Below are 15,605 nucleotides of genomic sequence, written 5' to 3' on the forward strand. Positions count from 1 at the left end.
CTTTGCTCCCCAAAAAGCTCCACGCGATACTAGCGGGAGTCTACTCCTACGATTCCCTCCAGCTTTCCCGAAAGACACAACCCCAAACGCAATTATCTCTAAGGGGTGGGCGGGACAGATGGGGGAATGGGGGCGTGAGGGTCAGAAAAATAGGAAAAACGCGACAGCAAATGTCAAAGAGTGAAAAAATTCATCAATCATGGCCGTAAGGTCACTTCCAGCATGAAGAAAGCGATATTTTTTTCCTTATACCCCAGATATCAATCTATATATAGACTCGTATTTCATTTTTTTCGAATATTTTTGGGGAGCACCAAAAGAAAAGTTCAAACGTCGCCGTATATTAATATTAATTATAATTATATCTGCCTTTCGTGGGAGACAGCGAAAGATATTGATAAATGTGTGGGGGGGTTTGGGGGGCAATCGTTTGGCATTTCGTGTGAGAATTAGGCACGCCTCCAATCCTCTTTTTGGGGCACTTAACACAGTCCCATAATCAATTTCCCCATCAGCAGCAGCAGCAGCAGATACTGGCGAAAATGATTCAATTAAAATTTCTCCTTGTTTTTCTCTTGCTTCTTGATTAAGTTTTTTCGTACTGCTTCTTTCTATTTCGGTGGGAAAAACCACTTTAATGCCCACCTACCAAGACGTAAATGGCACATCTTCTTCCCCATCTCATGATCTCCACTATTCGGCCCTATCCTCAGACCCATCTCCTACCACATCTCCACTATTCAGCTCATTCCTCACTTCTCGATCAAATGGTGTGTAAACAAAATTTTTAATTATGCCCAAAAAAATGGCAGAGAGAGGGAGGGAAAACACCCATGGAAAGAAACAAAAATCGAGCGGGGGCACATTTGAGGGAGAATGGAAAATGCACAAATGAACAAAATAATTGTTCAGCCAACGCCGCGTATGAGCAATATTGATTTTCACTAATTGGATTTCCGCGCGGGAAAAGCGTTAGACCGTGGGATGAGGCGGTCACAGAGGGGTACGGGGGGCTGCGAAAAAAACCATAAAAACTGAAAAAAGATAAAATCAAGAAACAACAAAGTAAGCAAATCGCTTTATGAATATTAGAAAACAATAGAGAAATTAAATAAGGAAATATTTGAGTATCGAAATTCGTCATGAAAATGTGTGAGGGACTCTACAAGTATTACGATAGAGAAAGAGTGATCTACAGGAGGGGATATTCAGAATATACTTTGATTAAAATTAGATTACAGATTAACATTACTAAGTAAAAGTTAGTAAAATGTTGATAATATAATAGCTCAAGTTCTTTGGGTCGTAAGACGCGTGGTTGTGCGACCAGTGCGACCAGAGCTGTCTAAATTATGGGTTGAACAATACGATGGTCACCCTAAGTGCAAGATCATCTGGGATGGTCATTCTCCGGTGAATTTTGATAAATGTTATGTTATTTTCAACATAGTAGCTCTACTGGCATCGTTGGTCACTCTTAACTTTAAGTCTGGCTACACTCTTTAATAATAATATTCGAAGTAGAAGGGCCACACTGTACTATTACTTAAAGGCCGCAATTCATTGTGTAAACTGTAAAGGGATCAGTGATCACTTATTGTCAGAATGGCTTGAAGGAAACTCCTCAGGTCACACTTAACTGCTGGATGATGAACACCAGTCTGGCCACACTGTTTATATATCATGGACTCTGTACAGAAATGCAAAGATTTGAGAACACAGAACATCGAGTGCGAACAGTGTCTACATCGAACATCGAATATGTACATATATATACTTTATAATATGTGTACTAGTATATATACTGTATAAAAAGACTTGTGGATCGAATATATCGATGTCGTATGGGTATACTCGAACAGGACCACTACCGATTGCAGGTGCTGCATGGAGAGGGACGCTGCGGAAATATTTATATGGAATATGGATGCTCTCACCTGCTTGAAGGGTCGCATTCCACCGTTGATCCGCAGGGAGTCGGCAGCAATGCCGGCGATGCCATCTTGTGTGCTCTCCCGCAACTGTTTCAGCGACACATTGGGCACCGTGTGCGAGTGGGCGTGCCCCACGCAAGTTGCGTGCGTGCCACAACATATGGCCGTGGTGCTGGACTCCGGCTGTGAGCTCTGCCTAATGATGCGCGACCCGTTCGTCGGGGATGATGTAATAAGCACCGGGGGCACCTGCTGATGGTGATGCTGATACAACTGTAGCTGTTGCTGTTGCTGATGCTGGATCTGGAGCTGTTGGTGCAGCTGAAAGTGTTGCTGCTGGTGCGAAGGATGCTGCTGCGACTGTAGCTGTTGATGCTGCTGCTGGAGGGCAGAGTTTGATATGCAAATGGCCATCGAGCTGGTGAGATTTCCGCCGCTCTTCACGCTGTCCCGCGATGCGGAACGGTCGATCATGAGTCCGGTGGACATGGGCGTTGTGGAAGCACGGCGACTGCAGTTGCGGCATGCTCGGCAACGACTCGGCGCACTCGGCGGTATGCTGGACGCCAGATTTTGATATGATGAGGTCCCCAGATTGGGATGACTCCCAGGACTGGGACTTGGACCCAGACTACTGCCAGCTTCGTTGGGCTTTAGGCTTAAATTCATAATTGATATGGTCGGTTGTTGCTGCTGCTCCAGCTTGGTCGTCGATGTATTATTGGTCTGAGTTTGCTGTGGATCTTGGTCCTCTTCTTCGTAAACCTCAATGTCTGGCACCATGGTTGTTGTGGCAGGCACCGCGGCAGTACCAGTGCCACTGGCTCTTAGTCCCTGTTCAATGTCCTCGTCATGCTGCATCATCCCACCGCGCATACTCTCCTCAGAGCCCATACGCGACTGCTGCTGCTGCGACTGTTGTGGACTTGTCAGATATGTGGAGGTGCGATCCTGCCGCATCAGAGTCGGCTTGCCTCCCGATCCCCCGGAGGCCATATTGCTGGCCGATCCCGTTCCCGATCCCGAGGCGGATGGCAATGTGGTAACCACTGTGGTGGCGACTGTTGGTCCATTGGCTGAGCTGCTGTTCTTCACCTGACGCAGCAGGGCGGTTCGACCGCCGCCGCCCCCACCCTTGGGGGTGCCGCTGCTCACCAGCAGAGAGTCCGTCTCCTCGGAGCTCACGTATCCCGAGTTTGCGTTGTCGTTAAGCTTTTGAATTGACATCTGGAAAGAGAAAACGAATACTTAGAGATACAGCAATAATAAATAAGAAAGATCAAGTAATTGAGGCACCCAGGACATTAATTTCTAGATGAGTATAAGTAGGAATTCCCTGCTGAATCAAAAGGAAAACGAGTAGTGCTTGTAGAGCTTTCAAGACATTCAGCTCTTAAAAATATATGGATGTAGGCAAAAGGCTTCCTAGTGATAACAGCTGGAGCCTAGTTTTGTGCCATGAGAGCGGTGCTGATTGTTTGGCTCCCCCTGATCCATCTACAAAAATGACTAGTAGAACTCAGAGCGTAGGACTCTGGTACTGAGGAATACCATAGCTTGGAGCTGCCGCAAAGAAAATGTGCATGATTAAAACTAGTCATGGTCACAGAGATGTAGATTACATAGATCTTTTCCTGATCCCATCTGCCATTGAGAGAGCCGAGTGCCCCTGTGAAAGAGGTATAGCCGTAGCTTCAAACTTCCTCTAGTCTATATACAAAGTTACAAAAACACTCTGAAAGTCCACAAAACGAATGGGAAGAAAACTAAACCCCAAAGGCTGTACAGTGGCTGAAAGAAGTAAGTGGACACAGAGAAAAGGAGGGCTATAATCTCGCCAAGAATTAGAAAAAGTCGAGAACCAAAAGGAGGTAAACAAAAAAAGCTACCGCAAAGCTCTGTAGAAGAAGAACTATTCGAATGAAGTTGGAAGCCCTGGAGCACACATCCTGGACGAAAAGCAGATGCCATCCATGAGCTGATAAGCCGGGAAAAGCTTCAAAGCCATGCCATGCATGCCACACAAAAGCTCAATGACCGCAAGAAGGAGTGTAGTGTACCCCAAAATGAGGCAACAAAACAACAACAAAAAAAACTAATTTGAAACTGGACTCGAAAATGTTGGTAATGAAAATCAATAATTCAACTATAAATACTGCCAGGGAAAAAGTGTAAATTATGCAGGACGAAAGTTATGCAGGAGGACCCGCAGATGAAGAAGGATTTTGTTTTGTGTTTTTGGGGAGCTCCCCCTCCTCACACTGGCGCGGGAAAGGACAGCCCAGAGACTGAAAGACTGAAAGACTGAAACTGAGACTGAGAATGTGAAATGCTGAAACACCTGCAGAGTAATGAGTTCTCCCCGATTATATATGTATGTACGTACATACATATGTTTGTATAAGAAATAATATATATGTATAAGTCCATTATACGTTTGCATGTCGAGCGTGCCGCTAATAATAGTTGGGGGCCCCCAGACCCCCAGACCCCCAGTGCCCAGACCAGAGACCCATTGAGGGCGCTACCCATAGACTAGAGTCCACGTCTACGTCCATGCCACAGATACCCACTACATATGTATGCACGAGTTTGTATGTATGTATATACGCCTGCCTCCGCCGTACATGGTAGTGGAGATGGAGATGGGAACGTGTTCATTTCTCTCTGGCTGCAAATTGGGTTAAAATCATTTTTGGTGGCGGAATGCAATCGCATTGTTGTCTAGGCCGAAAAATGAAATTCAATTGTTTATGGGCCAGCCCTTGATGGGATTTTCTATAAATATCGCTCGCTTATTGATTGATTTCTCAGTCAGCCCGACAGTAATTTCTCCAAAAAAAAAAAAATATGAACTACAAAAATGAAATAAAATAAGGGGGAGAAAAACCCGCTGAATCACCTTTGGGCCGATAGAAAAAAAATGATTGCCAAAGTCCATTCATGGATTGAAACTGGAATAATTGATAAACAACTTTGTATTTTCATTTTCGCTGCGATGATTCGGCGTGATGAAATTTTAATCGCTCCATTAAGATGATTGTTTTATCGTGGGCGCTATGGTGTTCGGTGCTACAGTGCGATTCGGCCCCATTATTGGCATCATTTGGATCGAGGAGCGATCGTTTGTATAAAGATCATTACATAAACTATTGGAGATCCATCAGTTTGTTTTCTATAAACCCTGAAATTGGGCATAAAAAGTGATTGATTTTTGTGGCTTCTGTGATTAATGATGCGCTGAAGTAAATAAATCTTATCGACACGTTTGAATAAACACGATCATTAACACGATTCACTAAACTCATTTGATAAGCTCATTCTTAAGTTTATAATATTCAATAACACATTCAACTCCGTTTCGGGACTATGAGTCTATGAGTCTATGAGTTATTTAAATGAAAAAATCCATATGAGCACATTGAATTCCTATGTGATTGAAAAGCCTTTTTGATAATTAATTTCACCATATTCTCTATTCTCCAGGACTCTACTCTTAGCGATAAATGCTTATTAGAATCAATCAATCTATAAACGATTGAAATTCGTGATCTAGCGAGCGTAAAGACTCGCTCTACACTTTTCCATATCTGATATACCTTTAGATATTTTGGGACTTGATCGATAATAAACTAAAAAGTCATTTTCGCAAGCCCACAGAAGACATCCTGTTAAGGACAATGTGGACAATATCCAAAGAGATTTAAATCTGTAAAATTATGGGACACCAGCTCGCAAATCTTTCATTCGATAAATCACCACATACTCGTATATCCCTGCAATATCGAAGCCAATCAATCAATGCCGTAATTCTGTGTAAACCGCACTGTTCACACCTCTTCAAAAATGCAACTCGGTAAGCAGGAAAGGGGGGGTAAGTACAGAGGACATTCTTTGTGCCCGGAGCCGGGACCGAAACGTAACGAAATGGGGAATAAGTTATATGCACCAGCCGGCACCAGGTGACCCAGATGTCATTCAGGCACTCGGGCGCTAAAACATGGCCCAACAACACACAGCACAGTATGGCCAATAACAATAAAGGCAACACCAGAGCCAGAGCCAGTGGCAGAGCCAGTGGCAGAGCTAGAGCCAGTGGCAGCGCCATTCGGCGGCTCGTGTCCGTGTCCGTGTCCGCACACAGAAGCTAAAGAAAATTCTATTGTGTAATGGTCGTCGTCGCTTCAGGTTCTGGCCATTCAAACCTGACAGCGTTGTTTAATGGGCAGTTCCTCAGTTCCCTCAGAACCCAGAGAACCCCTTCCTTCAATGCTACGGACAGGTCGCAACCGTTCGCATGTACAGATAAAAATTTATTGCACAACTCAAAATCAGAGGCCAGGCGGAGTGGACACTGGACGGGCGTCCCGTGCCTTTGTGCGGGAAGACCCTCTACATAAATTTCATTCCAAAAAAAAAGAAGAAAGGAAAAAGGAAGGTTCACGGAGGAAGAGAAAAACAACAACTGAGGGGCAGAGAGGCAAAGAAAATCGTTAACTTGGGGCCCCCCAGAAGTGCCCCCAGAGCCACAGTTTTATCCTGTACACAATGCTCGGGCACAAAACATTATTCCGCTTCCCGACTCCCAGCTGAATCCCAGAGTCAACCATCCACCCCTCACCTCCCCTCCCCACCCCAGTCCACCTCCACCTCCACTCGAGTCGAGTCGACTCGACGACTCACCTCAGTGACGACCTCGTTGCATTCGTCAGAAGCGCTGTTAGCACATTTTCTAAAAAGGATGCGATAACACGGCCCTCGGCCAAAAGCTGGGAGAAAGTTGAGGGGTCACACAGTCTAATTGTACGGAAGCCCCAACCCGACGAACCGACAATTGCCAGCGGCTCACAAAAGGGCAAAAAGGGCCCGCACACAGAGAAGTAGAAAATGAGAAGCTAATGCCCCAGAAGTCCTAAGAAAACTGACCTTTCAATAAAGGAAAATCTGAATGGGAAACACATCTCATAGATTAGCGAATTTCATTCGCAGATTCTCAAATTCTCATTACGCGGCACTTTGCGGGTTATTCCTTAAATGGGAAAATAATTTGCATTATCGTACCGTACTGCTGTCTCAGATTATATTAGATTCACTGGGAGAGGGAATGAGAGAGAGAGTGCTATAATAATGATCCAATCGAGCCGATCACTAATAAAGAAAAACGTCAGGACATTTATCTTTTAATAGACGAAGAACTAAGACATCTTTCGTAATTATTTTCCCTCATCTCTAGGACTAAGAGTGATTCCATTTTCCATAAGATTGGAGATCCCCTTGGATATAGAACCAAGCCATTAACATTTCGAAAATTGTAGACACTTCAAGTGATTGAATGTTAATTTAAGAATCTGTCAACCGAACTCCCTCCAAATGCTCCATTTGGAGCTCCAGTTCCAAGCCTCAGACAACCCCAAGCACACTTTCTAAGGACAGAAGTTCTGCCCGAAACTCCTGTCTAGCTGTCCATCGTAGTGACGGAGTGAGGGCTAAGAAGCATTTGGCAAATAAAAGAACTGAAACTGAAACAATCCTGACATTTTCGATATGGGTCTGACTTATCCACGAAGCCGCCGAAGCCCTCCTCCATCCTGGCAGAACTGTCCAAAGGAACATGCGAAAGCAACAATAGATGATAGACAGCCGGCAGTCGGCAGTCAGTAGTCAGAGCCGAAAGTGAAAGTTATGCCAAACAAAGTTAATGAAGCCATCAACAGGGAACGGTAAAGAGCAGAACCCTACTTAGAATCGTCCGTCCAGGTACTGGCGGTACTGCTGCACCAGAAATACTCTACATAATACATATACTCTAATGTTGGGGAAAGTCTTGCGTAATTCCTTTGTGTTCCCGAAGCCCCGTGGCAAGAAAAATTGTTTTGACAAGAATTGATATTTGCCAGTGTGTGTACCATCGGCAGTGCCGTGCCGTGTGTTGTCGGCACCTGTCAAGATACTGATGGCCACAGTGATACACAGTGATATACATACGATTTGGATACCACGTATACCACGTGTCCCTCCTGGAAAGTGTAAATATATACTATATAGTCATCAAGTACACACAGAGAAATATACGATTATTACATAAAATCGCCAAAAATTATCTTACATGAAAATAAATTTAGGTATACTTAAATTTAGATCAATAATTTCCATACAAATTTGTGCAATTTTATTCTTCAGACAGAATTCTACCCTACAAACCAACCCATTACTGCTATGCCACACTGGAAGAGGGTAAAGATATGCATGCATATCTATCCGACCATATCTCTCTCTCTCTCTCTCTCTCTCTCTCTCTCTCTCTTTTTTTAGATGGTAAATTTGGAAAATGATTACCTAAAAATCCATTGAAATATAAATCATATCATTCAAAATCTTGCCTCCAGTCTAGTGATACCGATTATTTTTCCAAGTGTACACGCATAAATACCCCTAGGGGTAGCTGGGGCAAATATCTTTGGGGCATCTTGTGTAAAAACAATTACACATGCATGAAACATTTTTAATGGCCCGGCCTGGCCAGAGTAGAGTCGCGCAGGCAGGAGGGCTGGGGCTGGGCTGGGCTCCCCCGAAAATACTATGCTGAGTCACAGAACGATTCCCCACATTCTTTTTTTTCTAATTGAGTGAGCGAGTATATGCTTGCTTCTTATGTCTATATAGAGGAGTACGAGTCGCGAGTACCAGTCCCGAGTATATAGACACATTAACAATATGTTGTGCAAACAGTGAAATTCGGTGCTCCTCTGCGTTCGAGTCGAAGCCGTTAATATCATGAGCTCTCGCCAACAGACCCCAACCCCTAAACTGCCAGCTTTTGAAAAGGGTATTAGCCGGAAAAGAGAGAATGGGGGGACGGTGGGGACGGCGGGGACGGTGGGGACGGTGGCCCCATGGACAGATGGGGAAATTGAATAAGCCGTGCGGAGTGTGGGGCATGGAATGGAGAGCGGAGTGAAGTGAAGTGAAGCGTTGGCAATATGGATATTCAGGTTCATTGCTTTGACATTGATGAGACAGGACAAGGCTACCCCCACACACAATGTCATACTGCCCCACTGGCACAACCCAGAGGCAAGCGGCAAGCGGCATGCGGTAGGCGGCATGCGGCAAGCGGCAAGCGGCAAGGACGGTGTGGGGCACACACGTAGCAGTTACGGACTGTTGGGGAAAGACAGGCCACGGACAGACAGAGGGACAGCCACGGATAGAGGGGACTGCCGTTGATGGACTTATGTAAATTGACTATGCAAACTGTATAAATATTTGATCAATTTCCATGTCGCTTCGCGTATTGTGAGCCGCAAAAATGAATGTATTTTTAAGTAGATGCAACCACCGCACACACACCCATGCCCCACGCTCCATGCCACATGCCCCCCACACACAGATACAAACGAAATCAATCAACAGTAAATGGACGCGTCAAAAATCAGCAAATGTGAAATATTCCACCCCATCATCAGCCGCGAGCCCAGGCGCAAAACCAAGTCAAGTCTCCGCTCCAAAATGAAAGGTTATGCGGGTCCTCGGGGCTCCTCCACTCGATATCGGCCCTCCATCCCTCCATGCCTCCATACCTCCCTCCCCAGCCACCATTCGACGACGAGAGAGAGTCAATGAAGCGAAAAGCAGAAGGAAGCCCCCACGGCAATCGATGAATACATTTTGGTTATTCACTGAAATCGCTCAAAACAATTATCGATATGAATAAAAGACTCTCTCAAATTATATTCCAATGACATACATACATATGTACATGCATAGATGGGCAATGAATGCTGAAATCTTTTATGGAAAATGTATGAAAATAAATATAAAAATCCAAGTTGTGTTTTGTTTTTTATCGATTTATGTATACAAGCACTTTTCGATATATTTTATATATCATCGACATTTTTATCGATATGCTTGTAGACGGGGGGCCGCTCATAAAAGCAAAAAGGCAATCGTAAAAGAATCCATTTTAATAAAATCGTGACATGTTTGAGTGCTTCTTTTATCGCCCTCCACGACAAAGTCATCCTAAAATTCACTGCGTAAATATAATACGAGTCATCCTTCATATCTGATGGATTCTTGTTTTTTGATAAAACATTTTTCCCGCAAGTGATTTAAGGAAATTAAATCGAAATTCTAGATAATACCTATCTGAACTTTTTAATATTATTGTTTAAATTTAGATATAAATCGATTATAAAATACATATGTATACATTTTCAGATAAACGATAAATCTATCCATACAATTTAACGGATAAAAAATGGAAAAATTTACCCCCTTTAAGTATGAATTAGCATTTATCGGATTTAATAAAATCTGTAAACATATTTAATCGATAAGTGATAATACTTTGTGGACTATTTATCGATAATTTCTTAAGGATTGTGAAATTCAAATAGTTTGACGAGTTCCCACAACAAATTCTGCATATGCAGATATAGATAGATGTACTATATACGTACATATACAAATGAAAAAGATAGCAAAGTAATTGGAGAAATCAAAGGGGACGATGATGACGCGACAGCGATGGCCATAGAGCGAGTGAGAGTGAGAGAGAGAGAGAAACACACATGGACACACTCCCACACAATCATCTCCAGCGTGAGTGAGTGAATCGTAATGAGTTTTGAAATGCACACCGTCGGAGTGCCGTCGGTCATTACCGGATGACTGGAATGGAAACGCATTCAACCAAGGATATATGTATATGTATAGTATATACCCCATCCCTTTTTGCGCTGTATCCCCGTTTCTCCTGGCGCTATGCCCGCTCCTATGTCTGTCATTATCTCAGAGTCGGAGATGGAGAGGAATATTGAACGAAAGAGATGGTTCGGTTAATTGGAGCGCATGATTGATTACAGTTTCCATTAATTACGCTCACTTTGCTCGCTTTTCTGGTCATTAACCATTAACCAGAGGATTCGCAGCCCCGGGGCCTGGGGTTAGAAGCAAGGGGCCTGGGCTCGGGCTTTGGCCTGATGACATTTAAAATTCAAAAGATTAAGCAAATAAATCAAGATTCGATCAGGGCACCGACCGAAATTGATTCAGTTTTAAGAGCGACCCTCCATTAGCGGGAAAACGAGAAACTACTTAAGAATTCAGGCCCCAAATACAAAAGAAAATAAATACATCAAGGGACAACAGATATGGGGATGTTCCTGAGAATAAAGATATTTCTGGGAAATGAGACTGGGACTGGGAGTGCGACTGGGACTGGGAGTGCGACTGGGATCTATTTATGGCAAATTCCTGCACCGCAGACATATTTCACATTGAACAAACGATCGCTCTCTCACATACAAGTGCGTTTTGGGGATGGGATATATCTGGGGATTTTGAATGGGCTATGCGTATGGTGCGGAACAAAATGGAACATTGGGTAGCACTACGGAACGGGAGGGAACGGAACGGAGCGGAGCGGAACGCAACGAGACAGAACACCGATGTCGTGAGCGAAAGCGAAAGCACAAAAAATTAAAGAAACATAAAGGCGACACCGTTTTTGGACCGCAAAAACCGAGATCCAAACAAAACAAATTTTCGTTATGAAAAAAGTGGGTGAAAATTCTGTCGAAAAGTTTTTGCATTTTCTTTTCGCTCATTTAATTTGCGTTTATTTGATGTATTTTTGGGGTAATAGGTTTTTGGGGAATATAAACCTGATTGACATTCTATTTACAATAGTAGCAATTTGTGAGTGGAAATATATGTACGCAGGTATATACTCGTATTTTTGTGCCTCCTCCTGCAATAAAATGTCTGGCGGAATGGGCCTTTGCCAAGTTTTTACAACTGACTTTTAATGGGTATTTACTGATGATTTCAACAACAGAAGAATAATTGTACTTATACTCGTATAATGGGTTCCGAAAACTTATGGAAGAACGCCTTGATGACAAGGCCAAGAAAACTATATGGATGGCCTTCAAAAGTGTATTCTATTCTTCTAGCAATTAAAATACACCTCTCAGTTCAACATTAATTGGCCATTGGACCACCAAATGTATTTATTCCCGAACAAAAGCGTTTCCGTAACGCATTTATTTTCTATAACTAAACCTTTTTTCGTTCCCTTTCGTGTGTACTAAAGCCCACCCCACAATTAAATCAATTACTAAAACATGTTTTATACAATTAATGGCCATAACTTTGTTACGCTTAACTAATAGAATCAGGTGTAATTACAGTGCCCAATCGATGGAGGCCTCCGCTGCGTATACGTAACGTTCATTCGATTACCCATACGAATAACGAATAACGAATAACGTATTCAATAAGCAATTTCCGTTCTCCGAACGGTCTTTATTGAAGGGTCGTGCTTTGAGAAAAGTTTAAGAAGTTTTCGCTATTGCATGTTTAAAGTTTTTGAAGCTGTCTTAAAGCCGTGCAACCCACTCAATCATTGGCGATGTCTGTGGCATGCTTCTTGTGCTTCGACCACAAACTCAATTTGACTGTTCATGAATTTACCATGAAGATTCCAGCACCAGGAGCAGTAGGAGCAATCACTCATTGTTTCACTGTGGTTTGGGTCTGGGTCTGGATCTGCGTCTGGGACTGGCACTGTGACTGATGCTTGTTGGAATCTCAAATTGCATTTTCGAGCATAGCCCAATCCATTGTGTGAATTTGCATGACCGCAAGAGCAGGGCCCAGGCTGGAACATGCCACATGCCCCACACAGAGGCAGCCTGCCGAACATGTCATTCCACGGCTGGGCATGGCACAGGGCCTTTTCGCCGGGTGCTCTCTGCATTGCTCTGCCTCTCTGATTGCACAGCACTCGAAAGCTCCTGTTACTGCGCCCCGCTGCTCCTTTCCCCTCCCTCCACTGCTGATTCTTCCAACTGGAGGACCGCTCTTGTTCGCTGCAGCCAGCGGAGGCGGCCTGCGGTTTGTCCCTAATCTGCATATCGCCCTGCTGGCAGCTGGCAGATTCGCACTGCGGCGAGTTGGAGGACCGTTCACCGCACACATAACTCATTTGGAATTCACGCCTGCAACGATTTCGACGCTTGCAACGCTAGCAAGGACCTCGTCCTCTCGCTCTACCACTTAAACAATCCACTCTACCGCTTGGACAATCATCCACTCTACCATCGCCAGCTCACAGTGATTCTCCCGCTTGGACATTCGTCTCCTGTTTGCAGCTCCTTCTCCCCCATGGATGCACCTACTTTCTCCCGCTGTGCTGTGTCTGTCTCTCTCTCTCTCTGGCTCTGCACTTGGCTTACAATTATTGCTGCTTGAGTCAGTGTTGCATGGTGTTGGTGGAAAGGGGTATATTTATACAGGGTGTGCGTGCGTGTGTGTGTGTGTGCATACAGGGTGTGCTTTTTTGGTATACCCACTGTGATAGTTTGCGCCGCCTTTTTGCAATATTCGTTGTTTCTGTGGGAGGTTCTGGGGCTGCAGCTGCTCCTTTTACTGATCCCGCTCCCGTTGTGGCTCCTTCAGTTAATGGCTTCCACTGCTGCAGCTGCTGCTGCCACTGGTGGTGCTGCCACTGGTGCTGCTGCTGCTGCTTTTCTCTTGATAAAATCGGCAAAATTTTTGGCACGCGCGTGTCACTGTGCAAGGAGTACAAGGAGTAGTATATGGATACAACACAAATGCTGCTGCAGTCCGTCCATATTGCCATTTATGCATATGTATATGTATATATGTATATGTGTATATGTGGGTGTTTGTGGGTGGTTTCAGTGTTTGTATATGTGTAAGTGTGAGATAACGTCAAAGAGCGTTCCAGCAGCCGTCGCCGTCAGTGTTGGTGTAGTGGCTTATGTTGGTAGATTGGTGAACTTCATTCGCTGTTGTTGAACTTTTTGCAACTGTTGTTGAAGTTTTTTCTTCTGTTCCTGCAGTTGCTCTTGCTCGTGTGTATATTTTGCCCTTAGCTCTATAATTCGGTCCCCCTTTTGTTGAAGTATTGCCTTCTGGTGCTCCAATGTTTCCGTATGTCTTTCCAGATATTCCTGATGGTCTTCAAGATCTTTATCTTTTTTTGGAAGTTTCTCCTGCTGCTGTTGAAGTTTTTCCTCCAGTTGTTGTAGAGTTACTGCCTCTGGTTGTTGCTGTTGTTGGTTTTGTTTTTGTTGCTGTTCCTGTTGTTGTTGTTGTGGCTGCTGTTGTTGTTGTTGCTGTTGTTGATTTTCGTGTTGCCGAGTGGACATTTTCATACGAGTTTCCATTTGCGGCCGCAATGGGCCACTACTTTTCTTGCACTTGTTTTATTTTAAACAAGAATATATGTACATTTATGAACTATAGAATAACAGCAAAAAAAACTTTATTTATATAGATATATGCATACGAGTATATATGTATATTTATATACGTATACGCGACACCCACGACGAGGCGCATTCAACTCCGTGTTGCAAGTATCCGCTGTTTCTCCTCCACCACTGCCTGTGACTGCCCCTTCCACCTACAGTTTTATTTTGTTGGTTTTTATTATAATTTATCTCTTTCTTTCTTTCTATTTTTACGGGCTCCCGCCACTGCGGCCACTGACTGCACAACTTGCAACAATATTGTCGCCTGCGATTCGATTTCGAATTCGAGTGCAAATTTCGAATACCGTGTGGAATGCCCCACAGTCCGGGATGCTGTCCGGAAGAGAGAGTGAGAGGGTGGGGGCGGGGAGGCAGGAGTGACTGACTGACTTGCACTCTCAGTGGGCCCTCAGGCAGAGCCATGTAATGGCTAAGTGCTGATTCGAATCACCCATCCCGTCCAGTCCCGTTCGTCGCTCATTGACCCTTTCTCTTTGTCGAATTCCCGCTGGCACTCTCTAGCCATCCCTGTCTTTTTTGAGCACTATCTCCCTTTGTTGTACTCTCTTGTACTCCCTCCGGCGGCTCTCGCTGGCTAACTGTAAATGCAGTTGGTGTCTGTCAAGATATACAACTGTAAATTACCCAGTAACAGTAAATGGACTCTTGCACTCCCACTGACTCCCACCGACACCACGATCAAAGTACCCTGTGGATGCAAGGTGCATTAAACAAAGGGGAAGGCATTCCAGCACACCGGACTCGCACAAAAATCACTCACTTTCCCTCTCTCAATCGCTCCTTTTCACTTGAATTTAAATATGCAGCTATGGTGTTGAGGGCTCTGTCCCTCTTCTCCGATCAGCCTCTCCATCACTCTCTCTCTGTATCTCCCTCTCTCTGTGTCTACATATTTCTAGCTCCCTCTGTTAACTGTGACTCCTGTATGATGCTGCATTTCATGCAAATCCCGTTATTATTATTATTGCACCTTACACGCTTATACGCTGCTATGCATGGCTGTGTGTCTGTGTGGGTGTATGCTTGTGTGTTTGCGACTCTTTTGCGTGGGCTTGTGTGTGCGGGTGTCGAATTGTGTGTCTGTGTTTGTGACTGAAACAAAGTTCGAGTGCGACTGCTGCGCGACGACGGGGGCCGCGTTGAACTTTTGAACACACAGACACGGACAGAGGGCGTCCGTCCGTCTTGCTTTCACGTTGATGTTTCCGTTAGTGTTGTTTGTGCGATACTGACTCAATTTGTTGCTCGGCACCGTGTATATACGACAACGACGTCGACGCTGACGTTCCTGCTCGGTCGGTCGGTGGGTCGTCGTTGTCGTTGTCGTCGTCGTTGCGGCGTTCGGTCGGCTGTTGGTCGG

General features: G+C 44.5%; 1 protein-coding gene across 17 annotated transcripts in view; it reads right to left on the minus strand.

Moving 5' to 3' along the window:
- Positions 1 to 15,462, minus strand: part of LOC108164597 (small conductance calcium-activated potassium channel protein) — a 69,581-nt gene extending 54,119 nt beyond the window's left edge. For all 17 annotated transcript variants that reach the window (XM_033388009.1, XM_033388013.1, XM_033388001.1 and 14 more), the window contains exons 1-3: positions 15,221 to 15,462; positions 13,298 to 14,210; positions 1,938 to 3,161 (exon numbers count right to left, since the gene is read on the minus strand). In XM_033388009.1, coding sequence (XP_033243900.1) covers positions 1,938 to 3,161 — 1,224 coding nt within the window. In that variant the 5' untranslated portion in view covers positions 13,298 to 14,210; positions 15,221 to 15,462. The remainder of the gene's footprint in view (positions 1 to 1,937; positions 3,162 to 13,297; positions 14,211 to 15,220) is intronic.
- Positions 15,463 to 15,605: the final 143 nt, after the last annotated feature.

This window comes from Drosophila miranda, chromosome XL (genome assembly GCF_003369915.1).
Source record: "Drosophila miranda strain MSH22 chromosome XL, D.miranda_PacBio2.1, whole genome shotgun sequence".
In the NCBI taxonomy this organism is placed as follows: domain Eukaryota; kingdom Metazoa; phylum Arthropoda; class Insecta; order Diptera; family Drosophilidae; genus Drosophila; species Drosophila miranda.